Source organism: Xyrauchen texanus, chromosome 7 (genome assembly GCF_025860055.1).
Source record: "Xyrauchen texanus isolate HMW12.3.18 chromosome 7, RBS_HiC_50CHRs, whole genome shotgun sequence".
Classification (NCBI taxonomy): Eukaryota; Metazoa; Chordata; class Actinopteri; order Cypriniformes; family Catostomidae; genus Xyrauchen; species Xyrauchen texanus.
In genome coordinates, this window is record NC_068282.1 from 35525224 (window position 1) to 35542592 (window position 17369).

At 41.6% G+C, this 17369-nt stretch overlaps 1 protein-coding gene across 1 annotated transcript in view; it reads left to right on the forward strand.

The window, feature by feature from the left end:
* LOC127646294 (protein unc-80 homolog) overlaps positions 1–17369 on the forward strand; it is a 123486-nt gene that overhangs the window by 67797 nt on the left and 38320 nt on the right. Inside the window, exons 26-31 of the mRNA XM_052129823.1 lie at positions 8861–9041; positions 9179–9391; positions 9592–9692; positions 9778–9978; positions 10112–10219; positions 13766–13904. Of these exons, the coding sequence (XP_051985783.1) occupies positions 8861–9041; positions 9179–9391; positions 9592–9692; positions 9778–9978; positions 10112–10219; positions 13766–13904 (943 nt within the window). The remainder of the gene's footprint in view (positions 1–8860; positions 9042–9178; positions 9392–9591; positions 9693–9777; positions 9979–10111; positions 10220–13765; positions 13905–17369) is intronic.

Genomic DNA, 17369 nt, shown 5'->3' on the forward strand with positions numbered 1-17369 from the left:
ACACATGTGCTATCTGGAGTGAGCACTTCCTGTGACAAGTCGTTGTCATGGGAACCAATGCACTTCAGAGTTTCAGTGAGTGAAACACAGTTTTGATCACCAGGAAGCTAAGCCCTTTAGATGCACAGATAAGGTTTAGATGAAGGACATCAATCTAACTATAATTTGTAAGGCCTTTATACTGTGAAAAGGGGAGCATCGCCCAAATCTACATTTATATAACACTGTACTGAGATTTCTTCGTCAGAAACAGGTTAAGCAATCAATTCTGGTACAGTTTACATGCCGCTGAGCTGAGATTCCTTCATCAAAACAGACTTACACTTTAATACTGAAATTAGGGTTTCTTCGCTAAAATCATATTACTCGTACACTGATACCTTTTGAAAATATGCTTAAATGTGTTAAGACTCTTTCAATTACAGTAGAGATGTCAATTCAAGCCATCACCTTATCCGCATCCAAACAAGCCAGCAACTAGTGAAGCAAATGCCGTTTCGCATGTCATGTCCTATTCTGACCGGAATTATTCAATGCACACTTTTAGGTTGACAGTGGTTCAAGCTCATAACCTTTGTTTAATCATGCCCGCACATTCTCCACCATTATGTAGTGAATCAGCTCTATATTCTTCCACCATTAGGTAGTGAATCAGCTCTATGAAATATTAATAATCAATCATAACTTGTTATAATCAATTATGAATATTTGGATCAGTTAATCGGGTTAACTTGATGTAGCTACATTAACATTACAACCAAATACTCGGTTCATCCCGTGAACACTCAATTTTGGTTATTAATTAATTAATTAATAGAAATGTACATTTCGGGGCAAGGGAAATGTCTTTCTTACTAAGTATTAAGAGCAAGTAGTCAAAATCTATGATTAGTGACTTTAGATATGAGCTTGAGACACAGACAACTTTACATGTGACATGAACAAGACTTTATTAACTAGACTAAACATTTAAACTACTCTAACATACATATACATACATGCATACAGTTTACCAAGGGAAAGAGGGCTGAAGCAGAATACAGGAAGGCAGGAAGTTATAGCATTGTTTGAAGTTCAGCAGATCAACAGCCTGAGCAAACCATCATATTAGTTCTGACACGCCCTTTTAGAAAGGGGTTAAGGATACTTAATGTATCAAATAATGAGACTAAGTTTGATACTTGCATGTCCCATTTGAAATAAACTGTCCTGATGCAATTTGTTGAGGCTCCAGTTGATCTTTGATGTTGTCTTGATGAGAGAGAGAGAACCAGTGGGAGTCAGAGACAAGGCCGTAGCCTGGCGCATGCTTGGGAGTCCTTGGGGCCTCTAGTTTGGCATCATTCAGCGAGAGAGTGAGAGAGCACAAGGCTCAGAGAACCAGAAAGCAAGAGATAAGCGACAAGAGAGAGGAGAGAGAGAGAGAGAGAGAGGAAGTGGGCGCAGCAATTTTATACCCTCAGGAAACAGGTCCCACCTCTCATTGGCTCGACCAATAAGAAGGGTTTGAGTTCTAGGCGGGAATTTGGTTTATTGCTCTTTGTTGTAAAATTGCCCATTGCATGTGCAAGAAAGAAAATAGGAAACATACTTGTAATACTAATATGTTGTTGTTATCGACATATCATGTACACAGTCATTTCAATCTTCAGAATACCAAGTTATAGAGACCAAATATGCCACACATATGATTTTGGTTAACCATAGTATGCAAAGTCTGAAACATTAACCCATTAGTTTGCAAGAAAACATAGATCAAGCACATTTAAGGGAAAATGTGAGATGGCACATTAGATACATGTCAATATTTATCACATGGATATATAGAATATATATATAGGATTAACAGGGTTCATTTCTCTTTCTCAGTAAGAGAATGAAGTGAGGGTCAGCACTTCTCTGAACATTCCTTTGGAGGTCGTAAAAGTCTCCCTTACTCTGGGCATGAGAGAGTTCCTTTGTCAAAGCTCATTTGCATGTTTATGACAGTAAGAGATTTTGGGCTGAATGACTCAAAAGATAGTAAAACATCGCGTAATATCATTCTACAGAGATCTTATATTCGAATTCAGCTTGGACAAATCGTAAGGTTTAATTTGATACCAAGAAACATGTGTTTAGTACACTTAGAAAGGGAATATACACTGAGGCTATTAAATATGAGGCCTCAGAGTTTAAAACACACAACGAAACAGTTCTAACGAGTTTGATATACCTCAGAAATACACAACATACAGGGATTACACGTATTTCATTAGCAATATGCAGTTCTGTGTTTAACTGAAAAACACACACACATTTTTACGTTCAAAGTTTCCCCCTTCCTGTCCACACGATAAGCACGTGGTGAGCATGCGGATGTCACATGCGGTTCTCTGTCAATAGTTCATTGTCTGTTTGTCAATACATTTATTGTGCTTGTGGAGACTGGTTGGCGCTATTTCAGTAATTAGGAGAGTTTATAACAGTAAGTTCTTGTTTGTTCGTGAATCTGTTAAGGCCACTGATCCTCCGCCATACCTTACACATGCAAGTCACATGGTCGTAAAGTGCTAATTGAAGCTCCCGAATCGACCAGAAAGTTAATTATTACTCCCTCGACTATCATTGGGTATTTTGGCATTTGAGAAAACCCTGTGCTTTTGTACATTTTCAAACATTCATCGGAAACACTGCTCAAGATTTCATCATTCACAACATTGCTCAAAACACACAAAGATTTGCAAGCAGATTCTTCATTGCAGATAGCAGAGAGTAAATCTGTGTATGTGTTTGTGTGTGTGTTGTGTTTGCGTGTTAGTAATAAATGGTCACTTCCCTGTCTTGTGGTCAGCCACTGATCGCCCCGAACCAGACCCTCTCCGTCCTGCTCTCCTTATGCCAGTTTGCTGGACCCATTTTCACATCCAGCATCCATCTCAGTTCTTGTGAAGTCGAGCTGAACTCTTGGCACAGTAAAAACAGTTCTTTTGCAAATCTGTCGCCCGCGTTCTGTGGGTCCGGCAGATGCGCCATCGCGTCTTTCATATCAGCCACTGTCCAAGCATTGGCCCTTCCGGTCCCGCAATTTCGACCATCGGGGCTGTTATGTTCGAAACTATGTCTTTCGGAGCGGTAACTTTCAAAGTTGTGACGCTGATCTTTCCACTTTTAGTCGTCTTTCATCTTGTCACTCTCGGCCCGCTGGTGCTTGGTCTTTCTGAATCAGTTGTGCTGGGAACCATTTCAGACGTGTTCCCGAAAACTTCCTGTTCTTCGTCCTCCTCCCTTTCTTCTTCGCTGCCTATGGCAGCGGGCGCTGAGGATTCTACCGCCCCCTGTTGTACTGGCGGTGATGGTGCTCGTGGGAATTCTTGCGCTTGTGCATCTCGTGCTGCTACTTGTGCTGGTCTTCTGATCGGAGAGCAGTCGAGATCGTGGTCCAGTTTCAGGGCTTTCAGCTCCGCCATGGGGTATTGATGGTTAAATGCCGGCGGCGCCGAGACAATCTCGGTTACATTTTGGAAAACACAAACACACGGTTTATTAGTAGCATTATGCTCTGGTGGAGCCGTTATTTTTTTTTTTTACATACAACCTCATTCATTCCTTTCATTCATCATTTGCTTTCATTCTCTTCTGTCGGCTTCCTCAATCCAACAATCTATAGTCTGCTCACATTCTTTACACACATGATGAAAAACAACCGCAACAACTCTGTTGCTTTTTACTGCTTTTTTTGTTTTTTTTACTGACTTTTTTTTCAACATTCAGTCTTGTTTTGCTCAGTGTTCCTTCTTCAGGAAAATCATGATATTTGATCAACTTTTCTATATCCAGCATACATTTATGTCCGTAATTCTTTTTAATTTGACCGAAAACTGGTGTGTAAAAAATTATCTAGTTTACTGTTAGATGACCCCATATTGGTTGATATCTATCTCTCCTGGATTTTCCTTCGACGCGCGTCTAATAATCTATCAAACGTCTTCAACAGATCCGATTTTATCACCTCAAATCGGCAAGAGTAGCAAATATGCTCTGTAATTACGGCTTACTCAAAAATCTTTCCGTGAGCGCTTTCCAGCGCTCGATTGAGTCTGGTTCACCTAATTAAGCAGGTATGGCTCTTCCGTCCACATTTTACGAGCTAGTGGCTTTTCCGTCCACTTACAAGCTAGTTTTTCGGCATAAAATTGACTTGACTTCCTCAGGTTACAATTTCCCCCTCGAAAAACCTTCTCTGCTCGTACCAAAGAGATAGTTCCAGCCACTATGGTTCACTCACAGTCATATCAAATTACACCACCCAAAATAAAATTATTTTACTGTCTTTGACCGAGATGCTTTTACTGCCACCGGGTTCTTTCTGATCTCAGTCGAGTCACTCCTGGCCCTGAAAGCAGTTTGGCTCTTCTCTCTCAATTTTCGAGGTAAGACCAGAAGCCTGATGCTTCTGGGATGATCAGTCATCAAATCTGCTGTCTTCAGGACCAGAAGAAACTGCCATGAGATCTCCCACTTCTGACACCAATTCTTGTGGCAAAACAATAATTAAACAAAATAGCATCACAAGATAAGAGACATCAGGATCCAAATTATATTTTAAAAGATAGTTTATTCTTTTAAAAGAGGTTTGTTCACAAAAAAATCATGACAGCTACCTCGCAATAGGAACAAAAACCTAACTCACACAGAAAACACATGGCCTATTTATACCCCCCTGTCCTCAAAGTCCCTTCTTCCGTAATTTTCCACTCATCCCAGTAAAACCAGATTTAGCTGCTTTTAGAAATACAAATGGCTCTTCTAAGCCCCCTGGGTTTTACTGTCCTTACATCTGGGAGGTCATCAAAAGGCCATATAAACGCTATCTGAAGACAGTGGCCCCCCTGGGCTTTACTGGTGTGAAACTCAACAAAGGCTTTTTTCTGACCATCTGTTTTACTATGTGTGTCTCTGTTCCTGCCAGGTGAATAGGAAAATACCAGAGGAGAGAAACACATGATTGAATCGAAGATAATCCACATAATGTCTTAAGAAAGTAAATAAGAAAGTAAAATATACATTTTCCACAACAATTTGCACTGGGACCTGTGCAATAGGTTTGCATAGTTACTATGACAACTAATGTGGACGTGCTAGCAAAGGCAACTGTATTCTGAACAGAAAAAAAATCACATCTGGCCAGATATAACTTGCAGTCTGAAAAGTTTAAAAATCAGGTTTGGGAAAAAATTTTGTTTTTACCTGCAGTGTGAATTGTAAGCAAATCCCAAATCAAGATTTGTCACTTTTGCACTTGATTAACTATATAATATGCCTGTTATGGTTTAAAACATTTTATTTCAAGTGATATCTTTTCTAGTTAGTGCATTCAGTTCCTTTTTTTAAGAAAATAAATGTAAAGGCTTCAACAGTTGGGTTCAGGGATTCATGTGAATGTCACATAATAAAATATGCACATGGAAACTTGCAGAATTAGATTTAGCCTTTGTAACACAGATCTTTGCTCATGTCAATCGTGCAAAAAAACAGTTTCTATATTTCTCAAACTGTAACAAATTGCGAATGCAAGCAAGTCAATGAAAATCTGAAATGATTACAGTTAACAGCTCTTACAAAACAGATATAATGCTGTTTTTCCTGCTGTTAGGAATAAACTTGGATCTTGTTGTAGTCTAGAATACAACACTTCTGCCATCAAGAATTCCTCGGTCCCTTTCAGTGCATGCCCAGCTGAATGCAGTCGGGAGTCTGTGTTTCTGAAGACTTTGCGAAGGAAGTAGAAGGAATAACAACACACACAGTGTCTATATTCAATCTACTCAAAGTTTATTACAGCAAGCATAATATTTATACCTTTCATAGAACAAGGAACAACCAACAGCCAATAGTATAGTGACAGCAAGACAGCCAAGGACAAGAAATTGTTGACCGGAATAGTAGAGGAACGGTAATCAAATGAGGTCAAGCAGTCCTAGATATTTGTTATGTCCGACTGAGATATTTAGCTCACGAAAAGGAGTATGTGCTCGTTGGGGCACACAACATTCCAAAAAAGGAAACTAACAGCATCTATGAAGGTCATGGACTCTTCGTGTGTGTGGTGTCCTTCTGTGGTTAGCACACGTACATACAGAGTTAGATGTCAAACTAAAGACAGCATGTACAATTTATATTTCTTACACCTGCTGTCTGTCACGGATTGCTTAAAGCGTGAAGTGTGGAGGACCAAGATGGGCTTTTATTGAAAGACAAACTAAACAGAACACAAAACTTTTATGATGGAGAGAAAAGGAAACAAAACCAATATAATAACAAAACAAAACTGGAACCAGAAATAAAAACTCTCACAAGGGAGAAACAAAACGAATACAAAAACTACAGACAGATAACAAACATGACTGAAAAGACTAGACTGGAGATAAAAAGAACTAAACTGAAACAATGAACTAGCACAAGACACAGCACATGGGGAGAATATATGGGAAAGAAGTCAGGAGGGAAAATGAGGAGAGCAGGCATTGCAGATGATTGGCTAACAAGGTAATGAAGTAGCCAGGGCAATGGGGCTGAGATCCTAGCAGCACCTGCAAAACAAAAGAAAGAGAGAGACAGAATGCGGGGCATGACGCAAGACTGAGAGACACGTGGCAATATGGAAACATGGAGCAACAGAGAGAGAGTGGGGGAATTCCGAAATAAATTCTCACTGATCAAGGCACTACTTTCATGCCACCTACACTACGTGAGCTGTATGATTTATTAAGTATTAAATAGATTCTGAAAAGCGTATACCACCCACAAATAGACGGCTTGGTCGAACAGTTTAATCAAACCCTGGAAAATATGATTTGTAAATTTGTGCACGAAGATGCCCGGAATTGGGATAAGTTGCTTGAACCCCTGTTATTCACAATTCGAGAGATCCTGCAAGCATACAAAATTGTATGGCCGTAAGTGGTGTCTTAGATGTTGTGTGGGAATATTGGGAGGAGGGACCTTTAAACAGTAACAACTAAATTCAATACGTTCTTCACCTGAGAGCAAAACTCCACACACTGGGGCAGCTATCACAGGAGAATTTGCTACAGACTCAAGAACGTCAGTCCCAGCTGTATAACAGGGGAGCTCGGCTACGGGAATTTTCACAGAGAGATAATTTATTTCTATCCACATCAAGCTCTAAATTACTCGCAAAGTGGCAAGGGTCCTTTGAGGTCACACAAAGGGGAAGATGATTATGAGGTTAAATGAATGGATAGGGGCAAAGCATGGCAAATTTACCACCTCAACCTCTTAAAACCATGGTTCCGGAGTGGGAGGAGCTCGGGCCAGAGGTGAACTTAAAGGCAATCGAGGAATCCCGGTCACTTGTGGAGACCACATCTCACCGTCTCAAGTCACGGATGTGGCCCGGTTGCAAATAGAATTCTCCAATGTATTCTCGCCCCTTCCCAGTCGTACAAACCTCATAGAACACCATATCGAAACAATTCCAGGGGTAGTGGTGCGCAATTGAAAACGACCTTTTCCACACCGTTTAGCTTACACCAATTCGTGACCCTTCCATTTGGTTTGTTTGGGGCCTTGGCTATGTTTTAGTGTCTTATGGACCAAGTCCTCAGACCACACTCTGTGTACGCTGCTGCCTATCTGGATGACATCATTATATACAGTTAGGATTGGCAGCAGCATATGCAGCATCTGAGGGCAGTTCTGAGGTCGATGCAACAGACAGGACTCACAGCAAATGTCAAGAAGTGCACAATTGGACAGGTGGAGGTTCGGTTTCTGGGGTTTCACTTGGATCACGGTCAGGTGCGTCCCCATATTAATAAGACCACAGCAATTGCGACCTGTCCGAGACCAAAAAGGATGTGAGACAGTTCCTGGGGCTGGCTGGCTATTATAGACGGTTTATACCTAATTATTTGGATGTCACCAGCCCACTGACTGATCTCACTAAAAAGGGGGGAGTACTGGGCATGCCGGATGGCTCCCTGGCCTGAGTTGGGTGGTGGGGGTATGTGGTATTGGGGGCGTTGAGCGCCAATTTGTGAATGGAGAGCAAGATCAGGAGATGAGCCATTTAGGATCAACAGTAAGGATCATCACCTGTCAATGATTGTCTCTAACAGCTGTTTGCCATTGCAGTGAGAGTTGGAGACAGATTAAAGGGCAAGCCAGACGCCAGTGAGGGAGAGAGAGCTTCACACACCCTAAGACAGTGCAGTTCAAATGAACATTGTGTTTGAGGGTTTGCCTCTGAAAAGCGTATTTGAGTGTTTATCACTGGAAAGCGTGGTTTTGAGTTTTGTAAAATTAATAACACCTTGAATTGGATTTGCTGTCTCCCGCTTCCTCCTTTCCAAGAGATTGTACACTTGCGGGTCAGTTAACGAGCGTCGGCTTCAGACTAGTGTCTGATATGGGCTACTTTTCAAATTTAGTGTGTTCAACCTTACAAAGAATTTGAGCTGAAAATCAGATTTGTGCCACATTCAGCTGCAGTGTTAATGTAAACTTTGTGTTTTTACAAGGGGCAGTCAGGATGCCTCAACAAACCCCACATGCAGCGCAACCACAGAGCAGACAAAACAAACAATATTGACAAAATTATATTTACTTCTAAAGACACTTTTAGTATTGTCTAATCACTGCTTTACTCATCTGCCACAATAATTCAATATATTTCAATCTGAATTATTTATATTAAATTAATTGATTTATAATTATTTTATCTTTCAGATTATCTTTATTTGGGGACCTTTCTCTGCAGATTGATATATGGGATTAATTGAAATTAATTTGATAAATTTTAATTGATTGACAGTCCTAGTATTAATATAACAAGCTTATCTTTTGGCTCATATAGGATTTAGAGAGCTGTCATTTGCGTCTGGACCCTGAGCTAGGTCGTCACCGCTATGAAAGGAAGATCAGTTTTGCAGGAATCCTGGATGATGAAGATGGACATGATTCTCTGAACAGCAGCAGTCACACACTCAAGTCTGATACTGGCTGTGAGGAGAAGAAATCATCACAAGAGCCTCTGGGTAAAATTAAAAAGGAATAATCGCCTTTATGTACATATTTGTACATACACTGAAGTCTGATTTATCATCTCCTTTTATCTCATTATCTCATCTCATCATTTTGTTTAGTTTCATTTTGTCTCGTCTCCTCTCCTCAGCTCCAATTAGGAGGATCCGTATTGGTGGCTCTCGGCTGCTACAGATTAAAGGAGCAAGGAGTTTCCGCATAAAGAAAGGAGGCTCTTTGTCATCTATCCGCCGTGCTGGGAGTCTGAAAAGCACTAAGATGTCTAGACAGGACTCTGAATCTGAGAATGATGCAGAGTCAGAACGGCTGCTCTCTCACAGTAGAGACACCGTCACCGATATAGGTCAGAAAAGTAATCTGCAACTCTATATGAATTTATTTTGGCTAGGCAAAACAAAAAGACAATACTTCCTATGTATCTTTAATAGGGGCTTTAATATTATATTTGTAATTGTAATCAGCAATACACAATAACTTGACAACATAAGTAATCAAATACTTTTCATCAGTAATATGTGTGTGTGTGTGTGTGTGTGTGTTTAGGGAGCCCTTGGAGTGCTAGCGAGCCAAGTATTGAACCTGAGGGTCCTGGCAGCACAGGGGGTGTGGAGGACAACTATCACCGCAACATGTCATGGCTGCATGTGAGTGGTAGCTCTCTTACTCCTCCCAGTCTGAATCAAATGTGTAAATTAATTATTTAATGTACTGTTCTCTCTCAACTCCCAGATCATGATTCTGCTGTGCAACCAGCAGAGTTTCATCTGCACTCATGTGGATTTCTGCCACCCTCGCTGCTACCAGCACCACAGCCGTTCCTGTGCTCGGCTCGTCCGTGCCATCAAACTTCTGTATGGAGAGACAGTGGACAGCCTGAAAGAGAGCAGTGTGACCAGCAATATCAGTGGCCGTGCCAAGAAGAGCAAAGAGGTCCTTCTATAATATTCAGTTTGACTACAAGTGTCCAGGCACAACCTTACTGAGCGTCCCTTAGCTGACCCTGTACTCATAAAACAAGTCTAAATCACAATATCATCAACAAAATTTGTTTTCTGACTTTCAGTGTTCAGACAAATCCTGCCTGCGTACCCCATCCATAAAAAGACGCCCTGCTGACAGCAGTGCTGAGGGGAAAAAAGATACTGGCATGCTGAAGTACATCCGCAACCAGGTCTCTCCTCACTATACACTACAAATATTTACACTCGTATTGAACAAATAACAGTATGTTGTACAAGCTCTTGCTACTGCTCATTTCTCTTCATTCATTTCTCATTTCTCTTCCATTTCTCATTTTATATCTAGCAACAAGTTTGATCTTTTTGATCTTTCATTCAAAATGTTCACAAAAATCTAACCTTTAATTGATGTAAACTAATTGAAAGGGGGCAAAATCTCATAATTAAATATTTGGGTGGGGGCTATACTTTCCCAATGAGCAAGCACTGATGGGAAACTACACCCGTGTGCTTTTCTTTCACGCCGTCTCTCTCCTAGTGAACGTAATTATGACATTGGCAATAGAGAACTGCTTGCGGTCAAGGTGGCTTTGGATGAGTGGCGACACTGGCTAGAGGGGGCTAAACATACATTCCTGGTCTGGACTGACCATAAGAACTTGTCCTACATACAGGAGGCTAAGACCACATCACGTCAGGCCAGATGGGCACTTTATTTTATTGCTTCCACTTCATCTTGTCCTACCGCCCAGGCTCTAATAATCAGAAACCAGATGCATTGTCCAGGCAGTTTGATACACCAGAGCAAGTTCAGAATCCTGAGCCGATCACCAGGCTGTATTTTTGTTCCCAAATCAGTTCGTTCTCAAGTACTACTACTACTACTAGTAGGAGTGGGGGCACTCCTCGAGACTGACAAGTCACCCTGGTAGTGGAAGGACACTTGAGTTTCTGAAGCGACAATTTTGGTGGCCCAATATGAAGGAGGATGTCTGTTCTTTTGTTGCGGCCTGCCCCACCTGCACCCGAAGCAAGACACTTAGGATGCGTCCTCAAGGGTTGTTGCTCCCACTTCCAATTCCATCCCGACCTTGGTCTCACATCTCAGTTGATTTTATCATGGGACTTCCCCAATCTGAAGGTAACACTGTAATTTTTGTTATCGTTGACGGATTTTCTAAGGCTTGCCATTTCATACCTTTAACCAAGTTGCCCTCTGCCCAAGAAACAGCTAAGCTGTTGCAATATGTTGTCCGACTACATGGCATCCCACAGGACATTGTGTCAGACCGTGGACCACAATTTACTTATCGGTTCTGGAAGACCTTCTGCAGACTCCTGGGTGCATCAGTTAGCCTCTCTTCGGGGTTTCATCCTCAGTTCAATGGGCAAACTGAGAGGATGAATCAAGAGCTGGAGACCACCTTGAGATGCCTTGTCTCGTCCAATCCCACGTTATGGAGTAAAGAACTGTTTTGGGTGGAATATGCTCACAACAACTTAAAGAGCTCCTCAACAGGTTTGTCACCATTTGAAGTTCAGTTTGGTTACAAACCTCCTCTGTTTCCAGAGCAAGAGTCTGAGGTTGGTGTGCCTGCAGCAGAGTCAAAGGTTCGTCGCTGCCATCGCATATGGAGGAAAGCTAGGTCAGCCCTACTATGAGCCTCACATCATCAACAACAACAGGCCAACAAACCACGCAGGTGAGCTCCACTGTTTCGCCCGGGACAGAGGGTTTGGCTATCCACACAAATCTTCCATTGCGGGTGGAATCCAACAAGCTGGCCCCTCGCTACATTGGCCCTCAAGGTCCTGCTGAGAGTTAATCCAGTGGCATACAGGCTACAACTTCCTCCTACCATGAGGGTCCACCCAACATTCCATGTGTCACAACTCAAGAGGGTTGTCACCAGCCCCCTGCTACCAGCACCCAAACCCCCCCTGCTCCCGTATTGTTGGGGACCAACCTTTGTTTAGTGTCCATCGTCTGTTAGACTCTCGCCAGGTTCGTGGAGGTCTCCAATACCTCGTAGATTGGGAGGAATATGGACCAGAGGAACGGTCCTGGGTTCCAGCCCGGGATATCCTGGACCCTGAAAAAGTCCAGGAGTTTCACCATCGCCACCCTGACCGTCCCAACAGGAATGTCAAGAGGCGTTCGTAGAAGGGGGGTCCTGTGAGACTCCTGACAATTCCCCAGTTGGCCACTAGGGGGAGCAATGTTCAAACCTTTTGAACTCTCTTCACTCTGTTTGATTAATGACCTAGTTCACCTGTGCCTTGTTTTGTCATCTGTATTTAAACCCAGTCTTTTCAGTTGTTATTTGCTCAGTCTTCTCTTGAAGTAAGTCAACCTCAGTTTTTCCCTGTGCTATATGCCTGTATGTTCTTATACTTTTGAGATTTTTTTTTTTACTTCAGGAACTTTGGAATATTTCCCTTATTTTTGGTGCCTCTCCATGTGGATTATATACTTGTTGAAATGTTGGAATTGCCTTTTCCCCTAAGACAGATTTGTGCCTTGTATCTCATCTTGAAATTACCTTTTGTGCTCAGTAAAGACAGCCCTGTCTCTAGCCTTGTGTCTGCATTTGGGTCCAAGAACCAAAGTGTCTCCAGTAGCTCAGAGGATAAGACTGCAGCCCTTGCACGCTAGTGACCTGGGCTTGAGCCCCGACTCGGGCATCCCCCATTACAGCTGTTCTGGGATTGATTTGTATTTTCGCACCAAACTACATTCATCTCTAGGAGACAGAATGTGACTCCTTCCTTAGTGGTATTCAGCTGTATGTGTGTGTGTGTGTGTATATATATATATATATATATATATGTACAAATACAAATCTGTTATATACAGATATTGCAAGGGAATGTAATGACATACTTCCCGTAGTAGCGTAAATCATGAATGATTTTCCTTCATTCCAGATACGGAAAGAAATCTCCAGTGTAGGCTCCTTCAAAACATAAACACTTGTCGTCTAGACGACATAACGTGTTTCAATGCCAAATTCCTGCATACCAACTATATGGCTTTGATAAGAGTAGCAATCCAACCAAAACGAGTAAGTTCTCTCTCTGTGACATCATCATGAATGAACAGTGGCACAATGGAAATCGTAACTTTCTATGTTAAATCAGCCAGTGGAAAAACTTGATAAAAACTTGAATTAACCACTAATCCACTTCAATCACTCGAGCAACTAATGATTCATTCTTAAGAAACACTAGCACTGTTTTGTTCATTCTTAATGCTGATGATATGTTTTCACATACAATTTGTCCCCCCACTGCCACCAAAACGTCCTCCACGGTTCCGCCTTGCTCTGGCATGCACTTGATCCCATGGCGGAGCAAAAGAGATGATGCACGCTCACTTGGAGCAAAGCCATTCCTGGAATCAATTGTCAAAAGTAGCTAAACAGGAATAAAAATTAACCACAACTTTATAATTACTCTACTAAACATTAATATTCCAGAGCTAACAGGTCCTAGAGAAAAACAGTTAGAAAAATAGAAATAGTCAGAAAATAAATAACTTTTCTCACCACTACCTCCACCACCTCCACCACGCTCCAACTACTCCAGAGAGAGAGAGAGAGAGAGAGAGAGAGAGAGAGAGAGAGAGAGAGACAAAAGAACACATCCTTATCAACACATTCACAAAAATTCACATCAATGAACATAACAAAATTTGCAGTCTTACAAAGACATAAAGCAGACTGTGTGTTGAGGTGTGCTATTTTCTATTCCTTTAGGTGATGAGCCTGTCCCCAGCCCCTCTCTCCTTGCTCATAAAAGCGGCTCCTATCCTGACGGAGGACATGTATGGAGACATCCTGCCTGCGGCCTGGGAGCTCCTGCTGAGTGTAGATGAGCATATGGCTGCAGCTGCAGGTCTGTCTGGGTCATCTATTTCTCCCTCTCTGGAGAGTTTACTGAATTAGCAATTAGTTATGTGTCCTTTGGAATTAATTTCATTCTTTTTTTGTCATCTATGCTACATATTTTGCTGTAAGGAGATTGTATTCCTAGATATTCCAGGGGATATTCCTTTTTGCAGAACCTGTGCAAAACCTCACAATCCTGAATTGAAACATATTCCAAACAATTGGTTGCATCACATGTTAGTCCCAAGCCAATACAAGAATGCATTGTGGCAAGCTTGGACAATCAAAGGACCTTTTATAAGCGCGCTCTTTTAAATAACCCACAGTGATTGGTAGGCAGGGAACCACTTTTTTTCAGGGTAGACATACAAAGAGAGTATATTTATATATATATAAATACAGTAACTCACAAAAGTGAGTACACCCCTCACATTTTTTTAAATATTTGATTATATCTTTTCATGTGACAACACTGAAGAAATGACACTTTGCTACAATGTAAAGTAGTGAGTGTACAGCTTGTTTAATAGTGTAAATATGCTGTACCCTCAAAATAACTTCCTTGGGCCCAATTAGCCATTTTCCCTCCCCGGTGTCATGTGACTCACTAGTGTTACAAGGTCTCAGGTGTGAATGGGGAGCAGGTGTGTTAAATTTGGTGTCATCGCTCTCACACTCTCTCATATTGGTCACTGGAAGTTCAACATGGCACTTCATGGCAAAGAACTCTCTGAGGATCTGAAAAAAATTATTGTTGCTCTACATAAAGATGGCCTAGGCTATAGGAAGATCACCAAGACCCTGACACTGAGCTGCAGCACGGTGGCCAAGACCATAAAGCGGATTAACAGGACAGGTTCCACTCAGAATAGGCCTCGCCATGGTCGACCAAAGATTACTGGAACCATGTCCTATGGTCTGATGAGACCAAGATAAACTTATTTGGTTCAGATGGTGTCAAGCATGTGTGGTGGTTACCAGATGAGGAGTACAAAGACAAGTGTGTTTTGCCTACATTCAAGCATGGTGGTGGGAGTGTCATGGTCTAGGGCTGCATGAGTGCTGCCGGCACTGGGGAGCTACAGTTCATTGAGGGAACCATGAATGCCAACATGTACTGTGACATACTGAAGCAGAGCACGATCCCTTCCCTTTGGAGACTGGGTCGCAGGGCAGTATTCCAGCATGATAACGACCCCAAACACACCTCCAAGACGACCACTGCCTTGCTAAAGAAGCTGAGGGTGAAGGTGATGGACTGGCCAAGCATGTCTCCAGACCTAAACCCTATTGAGTATCTGTGGGGCATCTTTTGTTGCCAGCAGTTTAGACATTAATGGCTGTGTGTTAAGTTATTTTGAGGGGACAGCAAATGTACAATGTTATACAAGCTGTACACTCACTACTTTACATTGCAGCAAAGTGTCATTTCTTCAGTGTTGTCACATGAAAAGGTATAATCAAATATTTACAAAAATGTGAGGGGTGTACTCACTTTTGTGAGATACTGTGTGTGTGTGTATATATATATATATATATATATACACACACACTCACCTAAAGGATTATTAGGAACACCTGTTCAATTTCTCATTAATGCAATTATCTAATCAGCCAATCACATGGCAGTTGCTTCAATGCATTTAGGGGTGTGGTCCTGGTCAAGACAATCTCCTGAACTCCAAACTGAATGTCAGAATGGGAGAGAAAGGTGATTTAAGCAATTTTGAGCGTGGCATGGTTGTTGGTGCCAGACGGGCCGGTCTGAGTATTTCACAATCTGCTCAGTTACTGGGATTTTCACACACAACCATTTCTAGGGTTTACAAAGAATGGTGTGAAAAGGGAAAAACATCCAGTATGCGGCAGTCCTGTGGGCTGAAAATGCCTTGTTGATGCTAGAGGTCAGAGGAGAATGGGCCGACTGATTCAAGCTGATAGAAGAGCAACTTTGCCTGAAATAACCACTCGTTACAACCGAGGTATGCAGCAAAGCATTTGTGAAGCCACAACACGCACAACCTTGAGGCAGATGGGCTACAACAGCAGAAGACCCCACCGGGTACCACTCATCTCCACTACAAATAGGAAAAAGAGGCTACAATTTGCAAGAGCTCACCAAAATTGGACAGTTGAAGACTGGAAAAATGTTGCCTGGTCTGATGAGTCTCGATTTCTGTTGAGACATTCAGATGGTAGAGTCAGAATTTGGCATAAACAGAATGAGAACATGGATCCATCATGCCTTGTTACCACTGTGCAGGCTGGTGGTGGTGTAATGGTGTGGGGGATGTTTTCTTGGCAAACTTTAGGCCCCTTAGTGCCAATTGGGCATTGTTTAAATGCCACGGCCTACCTGAGCATTGTTTCTGACCATGTCCATCCCTTTATGGCCACCATGTACCCATCCTCTGATGGCTACTTCCAGCAGGATAATGCACCATGTCACAAAGCTCGAATCATTTCAAATTGGGTTCTTGAACATGACAATGAGTTCACTGTACTAAAATGGCCCCCACAGTCACCAGATCTCAACCCAATAGAGCATCTTTGGGATGTGTTGGAACGGGAGCTTCGTGCCCTGGATGTGCATCCCACAAATCTCCATCAACTGAAAGATGCTATCCTATCAATATGGGCCAACATTTCTAAAGAATGCTTTCAGCACCTTGTTGAATCAATGCCACGTAGAATTAAGGCAGTTCTGAAGGCGAAGGGGGGTCAAACACAGTATTAGTATGGTGTTCCTAATAATCCTTTAGGTGAGTGTATATTAGGGCTTTCACTCGATTAAAATTTGAATTAATTAATCACGATTAATAGCATTTAATCGCATATACAAATATTTGCTGAGAAAGCCCCTCATATAACAATAATTAAATATATAATGATTAAATAATTATACATAGTTATCTTTAAATATTAAAAAATTATATATATATTAGGGCTGTTGATTTAACATTTAAAAATATTAATGCAATTATATATATATATATTAGGGCTGTCGATTTAACATTTAAAAATATTAACGCAATTAATCGCAAGGCTTTCCTGAGAAATGCAAGCTTGTATTTCAAGCAGGGCAGTAAGTGAAATTTCAGCTGTGTGAGCAACACACAGTTTATTACAGTGAACAAAACATTAACAACACTTCAGCGGACACACAACACAAACATGCGTTACGGTCTTGCGTTCAAAACACTTGATGCAGCGCAAATCCTAACTAAGGCATCTCAAGATGTGTTTAAAGATTGAGTATTAAACTATATTTAACTTGACACAGTGACCTAAACATTTTATTTTTATGACGCAACACACCCGAGATGAGACACAAGCATGTCTGACGCAGGTCGTATGGTCTTAATTACCAACAAGATTAAGGAGGTGTCCTTTAAACTGTTACACCATTTTTACCCAGTCAATCTTTATTTAAGAAACATGCTCCCAGAAATAGATCCACTTTGTTCCTTCT